Raw genomic sequence first — 13,822 nt, 5'->3', positions numbered from 1 at the left:
CAGACACACCAAGGGATTATTGCCATACATGCTCTTAAAATCTGACGGCTAGGAGCTAGGTCTCGATGTCGAATTGGAAGGTGTAAAAAATTGTCTTCCGCTCTCCTCTTACCTTTTCATCAACTCCCTTTCTTTCTGTAGCCCACCAACCGGTGTGTCCGTGCCAAAATCAACGTGGCCATGATCTGCCAGACCCTGGTGAGCCCTCCAGAGGGCAACAAAGAGATCAGCAGGGACAACGTCCTCTGTAAGATCACCTATGTGGCCAATGGTGAGTACAGCAGCTCAATACCTTTTTCATGTCCCCAGTAAGTGAGGAGTTGCATGTTCCCACATGGTTGTCATATAAGCCTGGTCAAGTTTACTTTATCCACCTACATAAAACATTTTCTTCCGTTTACTTTTATGTTCCTTATTTGACCATGTGCAAATGGAACACAACTAAGCTACTCTGGTTTATTTGAACAGTGAGAGACAGAATAACAACAACAAAAATCCAGAAAAACGCATGTCAAAAGTGTTATAAATTGATTTGCAATTTAATGAGGGAAATAAGTATTTGACCCCTCTGCAAAACATGACTTAGTACTTGGTGGCAAAACCCTTGTTGGCAATCACAGAGGTCAGACGTTTCTTGTAGTTGGCCACCAGGTTTGCACACATCTCAGGAGGGATTTTGTCCCACTCCTCTTTGCAGATCTTCTCCAAGTCATTAAGGTTTCGAGGCTGACGTTTCTATGGGATTAAGGTCTGGAGACTGGCTAGGCCACTCCAGGACCTTAATGTGCTTCTTCTTGAGCCACTCCTTTGTTGCCTTGGCCGTGTGTTTTGGGTCATTGTCATGCTGGAATACCCATCCACGACCCATTTTCAATGCCCTGGCTGAGGGAAGGAGGTTCTCACCCAATATTTGACGGTACATGGCCCCGTCCATCGTTCCTTTGATGCGGTGAAGTTGTCCTGTCCCCTTAGCAGAAAAACACCCCCAAAGCATAATGTTTTCACCTCCATGTTTGACGGTGGGGATGTTGTTCTTGGGGTCATAGGCAGCAGTATATGTGCTTTCTTGAGCAGGGGGACCTTGCGGGCACTGCAGGATTTCAGTCCTTCACGGCGTAGTGTGTTACCAATTGTTTTCTTGGTGACTATGGTCCCAGCTGCCTTGAGATCATTGACAAGATCTTACCGTGTAGTTCTGGGCTGATTCCTCACCGTTCTCATGATCATTGCAACTCCACGAGGTGAGATCTTGCATGGAGCCCCAGGCCGAGGGAGATTGACATTTATTTTGTGTTTCTTCCATTTGCGAATAATCGTACCAACTGTTGTCACCTTCTCACCAAGCTGCTTGGCGATGGTCTTGTAGCCCATTCCAGCCTTGTGTAGGTCTACAATCTTGTCCCTGACATCCTTGGAGAGGGCTTTGGTCTTGGCCATGGTGGAGAGTTTGGAATCTGATTGATTGATTGCTTCTGTGGATAGGTGTCTTTTAAGAGTGTGCTCCTGATCTCAGCTCGTTACCTGTATAAAAGACACCTGGGAGCCAGAAATCTTTCTGATTGAGAGGGGGTCAAATACTTATTTCCCTCATTTAAAATGCAAATCAATTTATAACATTTTTGACATGCGTTTTTCTGGATTTTTGTTGTTGTTATTCTGTCTCTCACTGTTCAAATAAACCTACCATTAAAATTATAAACTGATCATTTCTTTGTCAGTGGGCAAATGTACAAAATCAGCAGGGGATCAAATACTTTTTTCCCTCACTGTATATAGAGCTTTATGGCAGAGCTTTGTGTGGGTGGAGAATTAGTTAAATGTTGATTAATGGTTTAGTATAGTGATTCTATCACACCATGTAGGCTCACTGTTTGTATGTGTGTAGCTATATATTGACTGAGAGGTTGTTATTTCCTAGTGAACCCTGGAGGCTGGGCCCCTGCCTCAGTCCTCAGAGCCGTGGCCAAGAGGGAATACCCCAAGTTCCTCAAACGCTTCACCGGCTACGTCCAGGAGAAGACCAGCGGAAAACCCATCCTCTTCTAAACCTCACAGGTAACAATCCCATTCATTCTAATCAGACATGTTTTTTACATGGACGATACATTGGAGATAATTGGAAACAATACAACACTATGAAAAATCTGGGAAACCAGGCCTGCTATTCATAGCAGACTTCGAAAAGACATTTCACAAAGTACGACTGGAGTTTATATATAAATGCCTAGAGCATTTCAATTTTGGAGAATCTCTTATAAAATGGGTTAAAATCATGTATAGTAACCCTAGGTGTAAAATAGGAAATAATGGCTATTTCTCCGAAAGTTTTAAACTGTCGAGGAGTAAAACAAGGTTGTCCACTATCGGCATATCTATTTATTATGGCCATCGAAATGTTAGCTATTAAAATCAGATTCAACAATAATATCAAGGGATTAGAAATCCAGGGCTTAAAAACAAAGGTATCATTGTACGCTGATGATTCATGTTTTCTTTTAAATCCACAACTTTAATCCCTCCACAGCCTCATAGAGGATCTAGATACATTTTCTAACCTCTCTGGATTACATCAAATTATGATAAATGTACTATTACGTATTGGATCACAAAAAAATACAATTATTACATTACCATGTAGTTTACCAATAAAATGGTCTGATGGTGATGTGGATATACTCAGAATATATATCCCAAATGAATTAAATGATCTCACTCCAATAAAGTTGAATAGAAAGTTAGCAAATATAGATAAGATCTTGCTACCATGGAAAGGTTAAATACCTGTCTATTTGTGGAAATATCACCCTGATTAACTCTTTAGTATTATCCCAGTTTACCTATTTGCTTATGGTCTAGCGAACAGTTTTTTAAAAATTATATGAGAAAAAAATATTCCATTTTATTTGGAACGGCAAGCCAGAAAATTAAACAGGCATATTTATATAATAAATATGAATTCGGAGGACAGAAATTATTAAATATAAAATCATTAGACCTATCACTAAAAGCTTCAGTCATACAAAAGTTATACTTAAATCCGAACTGGTTCTCTAGCAAATTAGTAAGATTGTCTCACCCCATGTTCAAGAATGGCCTTTTTCCCTTTATTCAGATTACAACCTCTCACTTTCAGTTATTTGAAAAGGAAATAATCTCCCAAATATCACTTTTTCAAAAACAAGCCATAGAAAGTTGGTTGCAATTACAATTTAATCCTCCAGAAACTCCAGAACAAATAATGAAACAAATATTGTGGTTAAACTCAAATATCCTAATTGATAAAAAAAACATTTATTTTTTGAAAAAATGTTTAAAAAAAGGTATAATCTTCGTAAATGATATCATTGGTAGGACTGGTGGTTATGTCGCACATGCAACTAACAAAAACATATGGAAATGTCTGCTCTACCCAAATTTACAACCAAATAATTGCAGTATTACCGCAAAAATGGAAGAGGAAAGTGGAAGGGGGAAAAAGTAAGGAACTTGTCTGTCGGCCCTGCATTAAAGAAAATTGTGATAAATAAAAAAAGTATACCAGTTTCATTTAACGACCAAAGGATTGACAGCCATCCCATATAGATTGCAAAATAGTTGGGAAGAGATTTTTGACGTACCGATTCCATGGCATAGTGTTTATGAACTGATACGCAAAACGACGCCGGATTCAAAATGTATTATTCAATTTAAATTATTATACAAAATTCTTGCTACCAAGATAATGTTTTTATATGGGGGATACAATCTTCCCAGCTCTGCAGATTTTGCTGCGAAGAGACAGAATCATTAGATCATTTGTTTTGGTACTGTCCATTTGTAGCTTGTTTTTGATCACAGGTCCAGGAATGGCTGAAGAATTGCAATATTTACCTGGAGCTAACCCTGCAGATAGCACTACTGGGTGATCTGAAAAGTCCTAGTCAATCGATCAATAATATAATAATACTTTTAGCAACAAAAAAAATATTTTCAATTTACAATCTGTAGAAACAATGAGAATAAAAGGGTTCAGAACTTTTGTGAAACATTTACATTTTAGTCATTTAGCAGATGCTCTTATCCAGAGCGACTTACAGTTTGTGAGTGCATACATTTTTCATACTGCCCCCCCGTGGGAAACGAACCCACAACCCTGGCGTTGCAAGCGCCATGCTCTACCAACTGAGCTACAGGGGACCTGTACAGTCACAGCACAGTTGAAAAATATGGCAAACAGAAATCTAATATGGATGGTGTTAAGAGATAGATGGGAGGTGTTGAATGGAGCTGAAGGATGGTACTAATAACAACTAACAACAACTAATAACAACAAGATAACTAATGTAAAGCATACTGTGTCCATAATAAGTATATAGGTTATAGGTTGAGAGCTTTTGTGAAAGAGCACAGTTAGAAAGATATGGCATATAGAAGCAAACCGGATGGACATCATGAAAATGATCGGAGAGGTTGAGGGTAGAGGAAGTTCAGGAGTAAAAACAAACCAAATAGAATTATTGTAAAATTGACTTTGTCCATAAAATGTATATAGTATGTATAAGCTGGAAGTAGAGGCCTAAGCGTTGTTGTTCATTAGTTTACTCCAATTAGGGGAGGGGTGGTGGGGTTGGAAAGTAATAAAGGGAAATCTTTTTTTAAAAAGTGTATGTGTGTATGGATGTATGTATGTATGTATGTATGTATGTATATATAGGGAAAAAAGTATTTGATCCCCTGCTGATTTTGTACGTTTGCCCACTGACAAAGACAGGATCAGTCTATATTTTTAATGGTAGGTGTATTTGAACAGTGAGAGACAGAATAACAACAAAAAAATCCAGAAAAACGCATGTCAAAAATGTTATGAATTGATTTGCATTTTAATGAGAGAAATAAGTATTTGACCACTCTGCAAAACATGTGCTTCTTCTTGAGCCACTCCTTTGTTGCCTTGGCCGTGTGTTTTGGGTCATTGTCATGCTGGAATACCCATCCACGACCCATTTTCAATGCCATGGCTGAGGGAAGGAGGTTCTCACCCAAGATTTGACGGTACATGGCCCCGTCCATCATCCCTTAGATGCGGTGAAGTTGTCCTGTCCCCTTAGCAGAAAAACACCCCCAAAGCATAATGTTTCCACCGCCATGTTTGACGGTGGGGATGGTGTTCTTGGGGTCATAGGCAGCATTCCTCCTCCTCCAAACACGGCGAGTTGAGTTGATGCCAAAGAGCTCCATTTTGGTCTCATCTGACCACAACACTTTCACCCAGTTCTCCTCTGAATCATTCAGATCTTCATTGGCAAACTTCAGACGGTCCTGTATATGTGCTTTCTTGAGCAGGGGGACCTTGCGGGCGCTGCAGGATTTCAGTCCTTCACGGCGTAGTGTGTTACCAATTGTTTTCTTGGTGACTATGGTCCCAGCTGCCTTGAGATCATTGACAAGATCCTCCCGTGTAGTTCTGGGCTGATTCCTCACCGTTCTCATGATCATTGCAACTCCACGAGGTGAGATCTTGCATGGAGCCCCAGGCCGAGGGAGATTGACAGTTCTTTTGTGTTTCTTCCATTTGCGAATAATCGCACCAACTGTTGTCACCTTCTCACCAAGCTGCTTGGCGATGGTCTTGTAGCCCATTCCAGCCTTGTGTAGGTCTACAATCTTGTCCCTGACATCCTTGGAGAGCTCTTTAGTCTTGGCCATGGTGGAGAGTTTGGAATCTGATTGATTGATTGCTTCTGTGGACAGGTGTCTTTTATACAGATAACAAGCTGAGATTAGGAGCACTCCCTTTAAGAGTGTGCTCCTGATCTCAGCTCGTTACCTGTATAAAAGACACCTGAGAGCCAGAAATCTTTCTGATTGAGAGGGGGTCAAATACTTATTTCCCTCATTAAAATGCAAATCAATTCATAAAATTTTTGACATGCATTTTTCTGGATTTTTGTTGTTGTTATTCTGTCAATCACTGTTCAAATAAACCTACCATTAAAATTATAGACTGATCATTTCTTTGTCAGTGGACAAACGTACAAAATCATCAGGGGATCAAATACTTTTTTCCCTCACTGTGTGTGTGTGTGTGTGTGTGTGTGTGTGTGTGTGTGTGTGTGTGTGTGTGTGTGTGTGTGTGTGTGTGTGTGTGTGTGTGTGTGTGTGTGTGTGTGTATGTATGTATATATATATATATATATATATATATATATATATATATATATATATATATATATATATATATATATATATATATATATATATCTATATATATATATACATACATACAGTGGGGAGAACAAGTATTTGATACACTGCCGATTTTGCAGGTTTTCCTACTTACAAAGCATGTAGAGGTCTGTAATTGTTATCATGGGTACACTTCAGCTGTGAGAGATGGAATCTAAAACAAAAATCCAGAAATTCACATTGTATGATTTTTAAGTAATTAATTTGCATTTTATTGCATGACATAAGTATTTGATCACCTACCAACCAGTAAGAATTCCGGCTCTCACAGACCTGTTAGTTTTTCTTTAAGAAGCCCTCCTGTTCTCCACTCATTACCTGTATTAACTGAACCTGTTTGAACTCGTTACCTGTATAAAAGACACCTGTCCACACACTCAATCAAACAGACTCCAACCTCTCCACAATGGCCAAGACCAGAGAGCTGTGTAAGGACATCAGAGATAAAATTGTAGACCTGCACAAGGCTGGGATGGGCTACAGGACAAGCAGCTTGGTGAGAAGGCAACAACTGTTGGCGCAATTATTAGAAAATGGAAGAAGTTCAAGATGACGGTCAATCACCCTCGGTCTGGGGCTCCATGCAAGATCTCACCTCGTGGGGCATCAATGATCATGAGGAAGGTGAGGGATCAGCCCAGAACTACACGGCAGGACCTGGTCAATGACCTGAAGAGAGCTGGGACCACAGTCTCAAAGAAAACCATTAGTAACACACTACACCGTCATGGATTAAATCCTGCAGCGCACGCAAGGTCCCCCTGCTCAAGCCAGCGCATGTCCAGGCCCATCTGAAGATTGCCAATGACCATCTGGATGATCCAGAGGATGAATGGGAGTAGGTCATGTGGTCTGATGAGACAAATAGAGCTTTTTGGTCTAAACTCCACTCGCCGTGTTTGGAGGAAGAAGAAGGATGAGTACAACCCCAAGAACACCATCCCAACCGTGAAGCATGGACGTGGAAACATCATTCTTTGGGGATGCTTTTCTGCAAAGGGGACAGGACGACTGCCCCATATTGAGGGGAGGATGGATGGGGCCATGTATCGCGAGATCTTGGCCAACAACCTCCTTCCCTCAGTAAGAGCATTGAAGATGGGTCGTGGCTGGGTCTTCCAGCATGACAACGACCTGAAACACACAGCCAGGGCAACTAAGGAGTGGCTCCGTAAGAAGCATCTCAAGGTCCTGGAGTGGCCTAGCCAGTCTCCAGACCTGAACCCAATAGAAAATCTTTGGAGGGAGCTGAAAGTCCGTATTGCCCAGCGACAGCCCCGAAACCAGAAGGATCTGGAGAAGGTCTGTATGGAGGAGTGGGCCAAAATCCCTGCTGCAGTGTGTGCAAACCTGGTCAAGACCTACAGGAAACGTATGATCTCTGTAATTGCAAACAAAGGTTTCTGTACCAAATATTAAGTTCTGCTTTTCTGATGTATCAAATACTTATGTCATGCAATAAAATGCAAATAATTACTTTAAAATCATACAATGTGATTTTCTGGATTTTTGTTTTAGATTCCGTCTCTCACAGTTTAAGTGTACCTATGATAAAAATTACAGACCTCTACATGCTTTGTAAGTAGGAAAACCTGCAAAATCGGCAGTGTATCAAATACTTGTTCTCCCCACTGTACATACCGTTCAAAAGTTTGGGGTCACTTAGAAATGTCCTTGTTTTCGAAAGAAAAGCAATTTTTTTGTCCATTAAAATAATATCAAATTGATCAGAAATACAGTGTAGACATTGTTAATGTTGTAAATGGCTATTGTAGCTGGAAACGACAGATTTTTTATGGAATATCTACATAAGCGTACAGAGGCCCCTTATCAGCAACCATCAGTCCTGGATTCCAATGGCACGTTGTTTGCTAATCCAAGTTTATCATTTTAAAAGGCTAATTGATCATTAGAAAAACCTTTTGCAATTATGTTAGCACAGCTGAAAACTGTTGTGCTGATTTTAAAGAAACAATAAAACTGGCTTTCTTGAGACTAGTTGAGTATCTGGAGCATCAAATCAAAATCAAATCAAATTTGATTGGTCACATGCGCCGAATACAACAGGTGCAGACATTACAGTGAAATGCTTACTTACAGCCCTTAACCAACAGTGCATTTATTTTAGACAAAAAAAGTAAGAATAAAACAACAACAACAAAAAAGTGTTGAGAAAAAAAAGAGCAGAAGTAAAATAAAGTGACAGTAGGGAGGCTATATATACAGGGGGGTACCGTTGCAGAGTCAATGTGCGGGGGCACCGGCTAGTTGAGGGTTCAGCAATTGTGGGTTCGATTACAGGCTCAAAATGGCCAGAAACAAATAACTTTCTTCTGAAACTCGTCAGTCTATTCTTGTTCTGAGAAATGAAGGCTATTCCATGCGAGAAATTGCCAAGAAACTGAAGATCTCGTACAACACTGTGTACTACTCCCTTCACAGAACAGCGCAAACTGTCTCTAACCAGAATAGAAAGAGGAGTGGGAGGCCCAGGTGCACAACTGAGCAAGAGGACAAATACATTAGAATGTCTAGTTTGAGAAACAGGTGCCTCACAGATCCTCAACTGGCAGCTTCATTAAATAGTACCCACAAAACACCAGTCTCAACGTCAACACTGAAGAGGCGACTCCAGGATGCTGACCTTCTAGGCAGAGTTGCAAAGAAAAAGCCATATCTCAGACTGCCCATCTTAATCTTTTCTTTTTATTGGCCAGTCTGAGATATGGCTTTTTCTTTGCAACTCTGCCTAGAAGGTCAGCATCCTGGAGTCGCCTCTTCAGTGTTGACGTTGAGACTGGTGTTTTGTGGGTACTATTTAATGAAGCTGCCAGTTGAGGACCTGTGAGGCACCTGTTTCTCAAACTAGACACTAATGTATTTGTCCTCTTACTCAACTAGTCTCAAGAAAGCCAGTTTTATTGCTTCTTTAATCAGCACAACAGTTTTCAGCTGTGCTAACATAATTGCAAAATGGTTTTCTAATGATCAATTAACCTTTTAAAATGATAAACTTGGATTAGCAAACACAACGTGCCATTGGAACACAGGACTTATGGTTGCTGATAATGGGCCTCTGTACGCCTATGTAGATATTCCATTACAAATCAGCCGTTTCCAGCTACAATAGCCATTTACAACATTAACAATGTGTATACTGTATTTCTGATCAATTTGATATTATTTTAATGGACAAAAAAATTGCTTTTCTTTCGAAAACAAGGACATTTCTAAGTGACCCCAAACTTTTGAACAGTAGTGTGCATATGTGTGTATGCGAGAACATTGGAAGTTGATGGAAGTTACAATCTATCTGCAATATTAAAGCTGATCTACCCCCTAAAAAAATTTAATAAAACAATCCCATCCACCTCTGAACCTCTACAGGTAATAGCTAACTCAAACCCCCTCTTATCCTCACAGGCACAAGCCTAAAGACTTCTATATAGACCATAGACATTTAATTACTCTTTACCACACAAGTAAAATTAATAAATCAGTTTAAGTTGTCTTTCATTGTGTGCCATATTTAAAGGGAAAATCCACTCAAAAACTATCTTTTAGTATTTATTTCATTAGTCCACTGTTGATACAGTCCCAAAATGTTTTGCATTTCAGCAGTCAAGTTTAAGATATTGGACTTTCAAGATGCGAAGTGTCACTGGCCACATCATCATGATGATGCAAAATGAATCATATGAATAAATAAATAAAATACCAAAAGATAGTTTTGAGTGGGTTTCCCCTTTTTGAGTTTTTTTATTTTTGGTAACGATCCATCTCCTCGTCTTCTCTCAGGTGTTGGAAGGCGAAACACCTTTTTGTCCTGAAGAGAGATGGCTACATTTCCCATCATTCAAGGGGCTCCCACAGACAACATTACCAATTTATCTGTCAACCGGAATGTCTTCACAAACCATCCAGAATGTCCCAGATGAAATAATCGTATCAGACTGGTTTAGGGCTTTAATCCATCAGTAGTTGCTAGCCACCTGAGCCACAAAAACGGCCAAACATTGTTAAACTGTCCATGGATGTGTGTTTGTATATCAATTCAAGTATTTCTGAATCGACAGAACCAATCTTTATCTTTTTGTAAATTGTTTTGTAAATAATGTCTAATTATTACATTATTTTTTACTATACTTTTTCGTTCGCTTTAATCACTGATTATCACAGCGTCTTTTCATGCTGCTAATTTTGCTACAAAAAAGGAAAGGAAAGAACAGAGTAGAGAGCAGTGTGTTGAGCGGAGTAGCCTTCTTCTTGTCCTCTCCCTCTAGTGACGACCTGTCCTGTGGTCTGATGGGGGGAGGGAGTCCAAAGCTTTGTACACTCTTTTTGGTTAAAACCTCTATATTTGTAGATCATTATAGCTGTAAAGGAGTACTATGGATGTGATGTATGATACAGAGACAGCGTTTGTTTACCGGTGTATGTGAATTGACTGTTAAGGGCTTGATAGAGAAAAAGTTTTGGCAAACTGGAATTGGAAGAACTACAAAACACGTCTCTTTTTCGTAGGTGATCTTTATGATGACAGTGATGAATTGACAGTATGGATGGATAAGATTGAAGTAATTTGTTGAATGTGACACAAAAACACTAAGGAATCAAGTGTTGGTCTCTACTGTTGAGTATGCCCCACCTCACCATGTTATGTCCAAGTAACATACAGCTATATGGCTGATATACGTTGTACCACAGCATTGGGTGTTCAGATGGACCTCTTCATTGGCTTCAAAGGCTTTTAGGACAGAGGAGATGAGGTTGTTGGGATGGCTATTTCTTTCACATCCCATTTCTACATGATATTTCACATCCCAACACACTGACCTTTCATCTCCCTCCCTTTGACTGTTAACTTGACATAGTGCTTTAGACACCAGGACAAATCCACAGAGCCCTAGGAACCATCTAGCTACTACAGTATCATACGACCAGATGTGCATTTAGATTGAGACATTAAACTGGAGCTGGGAGTCAGCATTTCACATGATTTCATACCTCAATTTTTTATTTTGATTGTTTATTTTATAGTTGTGATTTTGCAATCAGAAAGGCTGAGGTCAGAATCCTCCAATCAGCATCTCAGCCTGAGGGGTCGTAGGTCAGAGAATCCATGGGGAAACCGCATTGCCATGACGATCAGAGGAGCGACTTCTAATGAGAGGAACATCAGCTGAAGAATACATTTTAGCCTTTTGAATGTTCTCTTTAAGGAATGGACACGCTTTGTATATTTAAGATAAGTCTACTCTGAAGTGTTATCATTTGCACTAAATAATGCAATTGGACAATGTTCTGTAAATTAAAATCGTTACACTACAGAAATGAGCTGACTTGCATTTGTACTGTACACTAGCAAATGAGCAGGGGTTTTGTGTGGATAATGTGCCCCTCATCTTTGATCACAACTGGACCCTCATTTTTTTTCAGGCACCCCTCTTTGTCTTCTACATGACAATGAATAGGAAATGTGAGAAACAAGTGTCAAGCATTTTTATTTCAGTAGTTTATTTCTTTATAGGAGTATCTTTGATATATACATAATCTTTACATTCAGTGATTAAAATATTTTCATCTTCAGCAAACTGTATATTTGAGATTCATGTAATAAATTATGGTCTCAAAACCGACACGTGTGATCATGGAATTCAGAGAGACTGTTTGATATGGTCTTCATGGTGAGGTGTCATATATATATATAATATCAGCTTCTCAGTCTAAAATGGAGGCCAACTGCTGCTTAGCTTTTAGCAATAAAGAGGACACGCTTGTTCAGTATCAAAGGATATCCTGAGAATCTTCAGTCATGCCACCCCTTCCCCATAAAACTAGTCTCTGTGCATCAAATCTACCATAGTACTTCATTGTCTGTGCATCTACCCACGTACTTGGCAATGACATACATAGGTGTGCATAATGTAAAAATGTGCATATTCCACTGATCCAAAACTGTGTTTAGGTTTGGTGACCCACCTAAACCCAACATCCTTCAAGAAAAATAGTTCTTACAAACAGTAATCAAAACTAACATCCAAAGTGCCATTTTGACAGGAGCGAGTGTATCTCACCATCCTTCTGCTCTGTGCTTCCTCCTCCATGGAGCTGGAGATCCAGTAACACTGACCCTGTCTCCTCTCCTCAGGTCAACAGCAGGGTATAGCAGACCTTAACCTGCTGCCTTCAAACTACTCCTTTACTTTAGTCCTGTCTGATTGGAATGAATAGCAAGATGTTGGTTGGTTGGCTACCTTCAACATACCAGCCAATGAGTCTTTAGAGTTTGGTCTTGGCTTGGTGGTTTACAGCGTAATATGAGTCCAGGCTCATCCATATTGGCCTTGTGTGTTTTCCATGATAACATCACACTTCCGCAATGGCCAAGATGCTGTTGTCACTGTAAACGTTCATCATCCAACCAGCTACTACAAAGCAAGTGCTATAACTTCAAATCACTTTAAAGAGTCACTTCTGGTCAGTAGGAAAATTAAAACATTCAATGAAATGTATATTTATATACTTTTTCTAAATGTATATATTACTTTATATGCCATGGAAAAAGGAATCTTCTACAAAACGAATTTGTGGGACTACTCTGACATGCTCTAAGAAGCGGTTAGGTCTGAAATTGATCACATTAAGTATGGAATGTCATGTAATTCCAATGGATGTCCATCACTGTGATTTTATTGGTGTCTTGTTTTAGTCCATCAGCCTATCAGATGTGAGCATCCCAGTCCTTTGTGTTTTGGCAACAGGTGACAGAGTGGATCTAGCAGCGCTGGGGGCGGAGTCAAAGGAGCCCTGTCCAATGGAGTGTAGCGATTGTCAGATGATTGACAAAAGTAAAATGGTGGAGGAAATGGTCGTCTGTAAGCCTCCCCTTTCACTGAAACACAAAAGAGAAAGTGCAGTGTGAGTAAATACTATAAATACAGCTCATTATATCCACTTAACTTATCTGCTCCTAAGGCAGGGGTGGGCATCTTCAGTCCTGGAGGGCCAAATCAAATTTGATTTGTCACATGCGCCAAATACAACAGGTGTAGACTTTACCGTGAAATGCTTACTTACGAGCCCTTTCCCAACAATGCAGAGTTAAAAAGAAAGAAAAATTAGCTAATAAAATAAATAGTAACACAATAAAAATAACGAGGCTGAAGGAGAACCTACCGGCATTTGACTTAGGAACAGATCAGTCAAGTACCTCATACCCCTGCACATTGACTTGAGGTAATATGTACATGTAGGTAGGGGTAAAAGTGACTAGGTAATCAGGATACAGTGCCTTCAGAAAGTAATCACACCCCTTGACTTTCCACATTTTGTTGTGTTACAGCCTAAAATGTATTAAATTGATATTTTGTGTCACTGATCTACACACAATACCCCATAATGTCAAAGTGGAATTATGTTTTTAGAAATGTTTACAAATTAAACAGCTGAAATGTCTTGAGCACATAAGTATTCAACCCTTTTATGGCAAACCTAAATAAGTAAAAATGTGCTTAACAAGTCACATAATAAGTTGCATGGATTCACTCTGTCTGCAATAATAGTGATTAACATGATTTTTAAATGACTACCCTAT

The 13,822-nt window shown here is 39.6% G+C and overlaps 2 protein-coding genes across 8 annotated transcripts in view; one reads left to right on the top strand and one right to left on the bottom strand.

The window, feature by feature from the left end:
• LOC311141411 (ceramide transfer protein-like) overlaps positions 1–11,863 on the top strand; it is a 42,392-nt gene extending 30,529 nt beyond the window's left edge. For 6 of the 7 annotated variants that reach the window (XM_084176733.1, XM_084176729.1, XM_084176728.1 and 3 more), the window contains 3 exons: positions 142–271; positions 1,919–2,055; positions 10,024–11,863. In XM_084176733.1, coding sequence (XP_084032859.1) covers positions 142–271; positions 1,919–2,046 — 258 coding nt within the window. In that variant the 3' untranslated portion in view covers positions 2,047–2,055; positions 10,024–11,863. The remainder of the gene's footprint in view (positions 1–141; positions 272–1,918; positions 2,056–10,023) is intronic. The other variant, XM_084176734.1, reaches the window with a different exon arrangement.
• Positions 11,714–13,822, bottom strand: part of LOC311141413 (phosphatidylinositol 4-phosphate 5-kinase type-1 beta-like) — a 36,962-nt gene continuing 34,853 nt past the window's right edge. The window contains exon 14 of the mRNA XM_084176736.1: positions 11,714–13,120. Coding sequence (XP_084032862.1) covers positions 13,118–13,120 — 3 coding nt within the window. The 3' untranslated portion in view covers positions 11,714–13,117. The remainder of the gene's footprint in view (positions 13,121–13,822) is intronic.

Source organism: Coregonus lavaretus (genome assembly GCF_964263955.1).
Source record: "Coregonus lavaretus genome assembly, chromosome: 14".
In the NCBI taxonomy this organism is placed as follows: Eukaryota; Metazoa; Chordata; class Actinopteri; order Salmoniformes; family Salmonidae; genus Coregonus; species Coregonus lavaretus.
The sequence above is the reverse complement of the archived record's forward strand: the minus strand, read 5'-3'. Positions and strand labels throughout refer to the sequence as shown.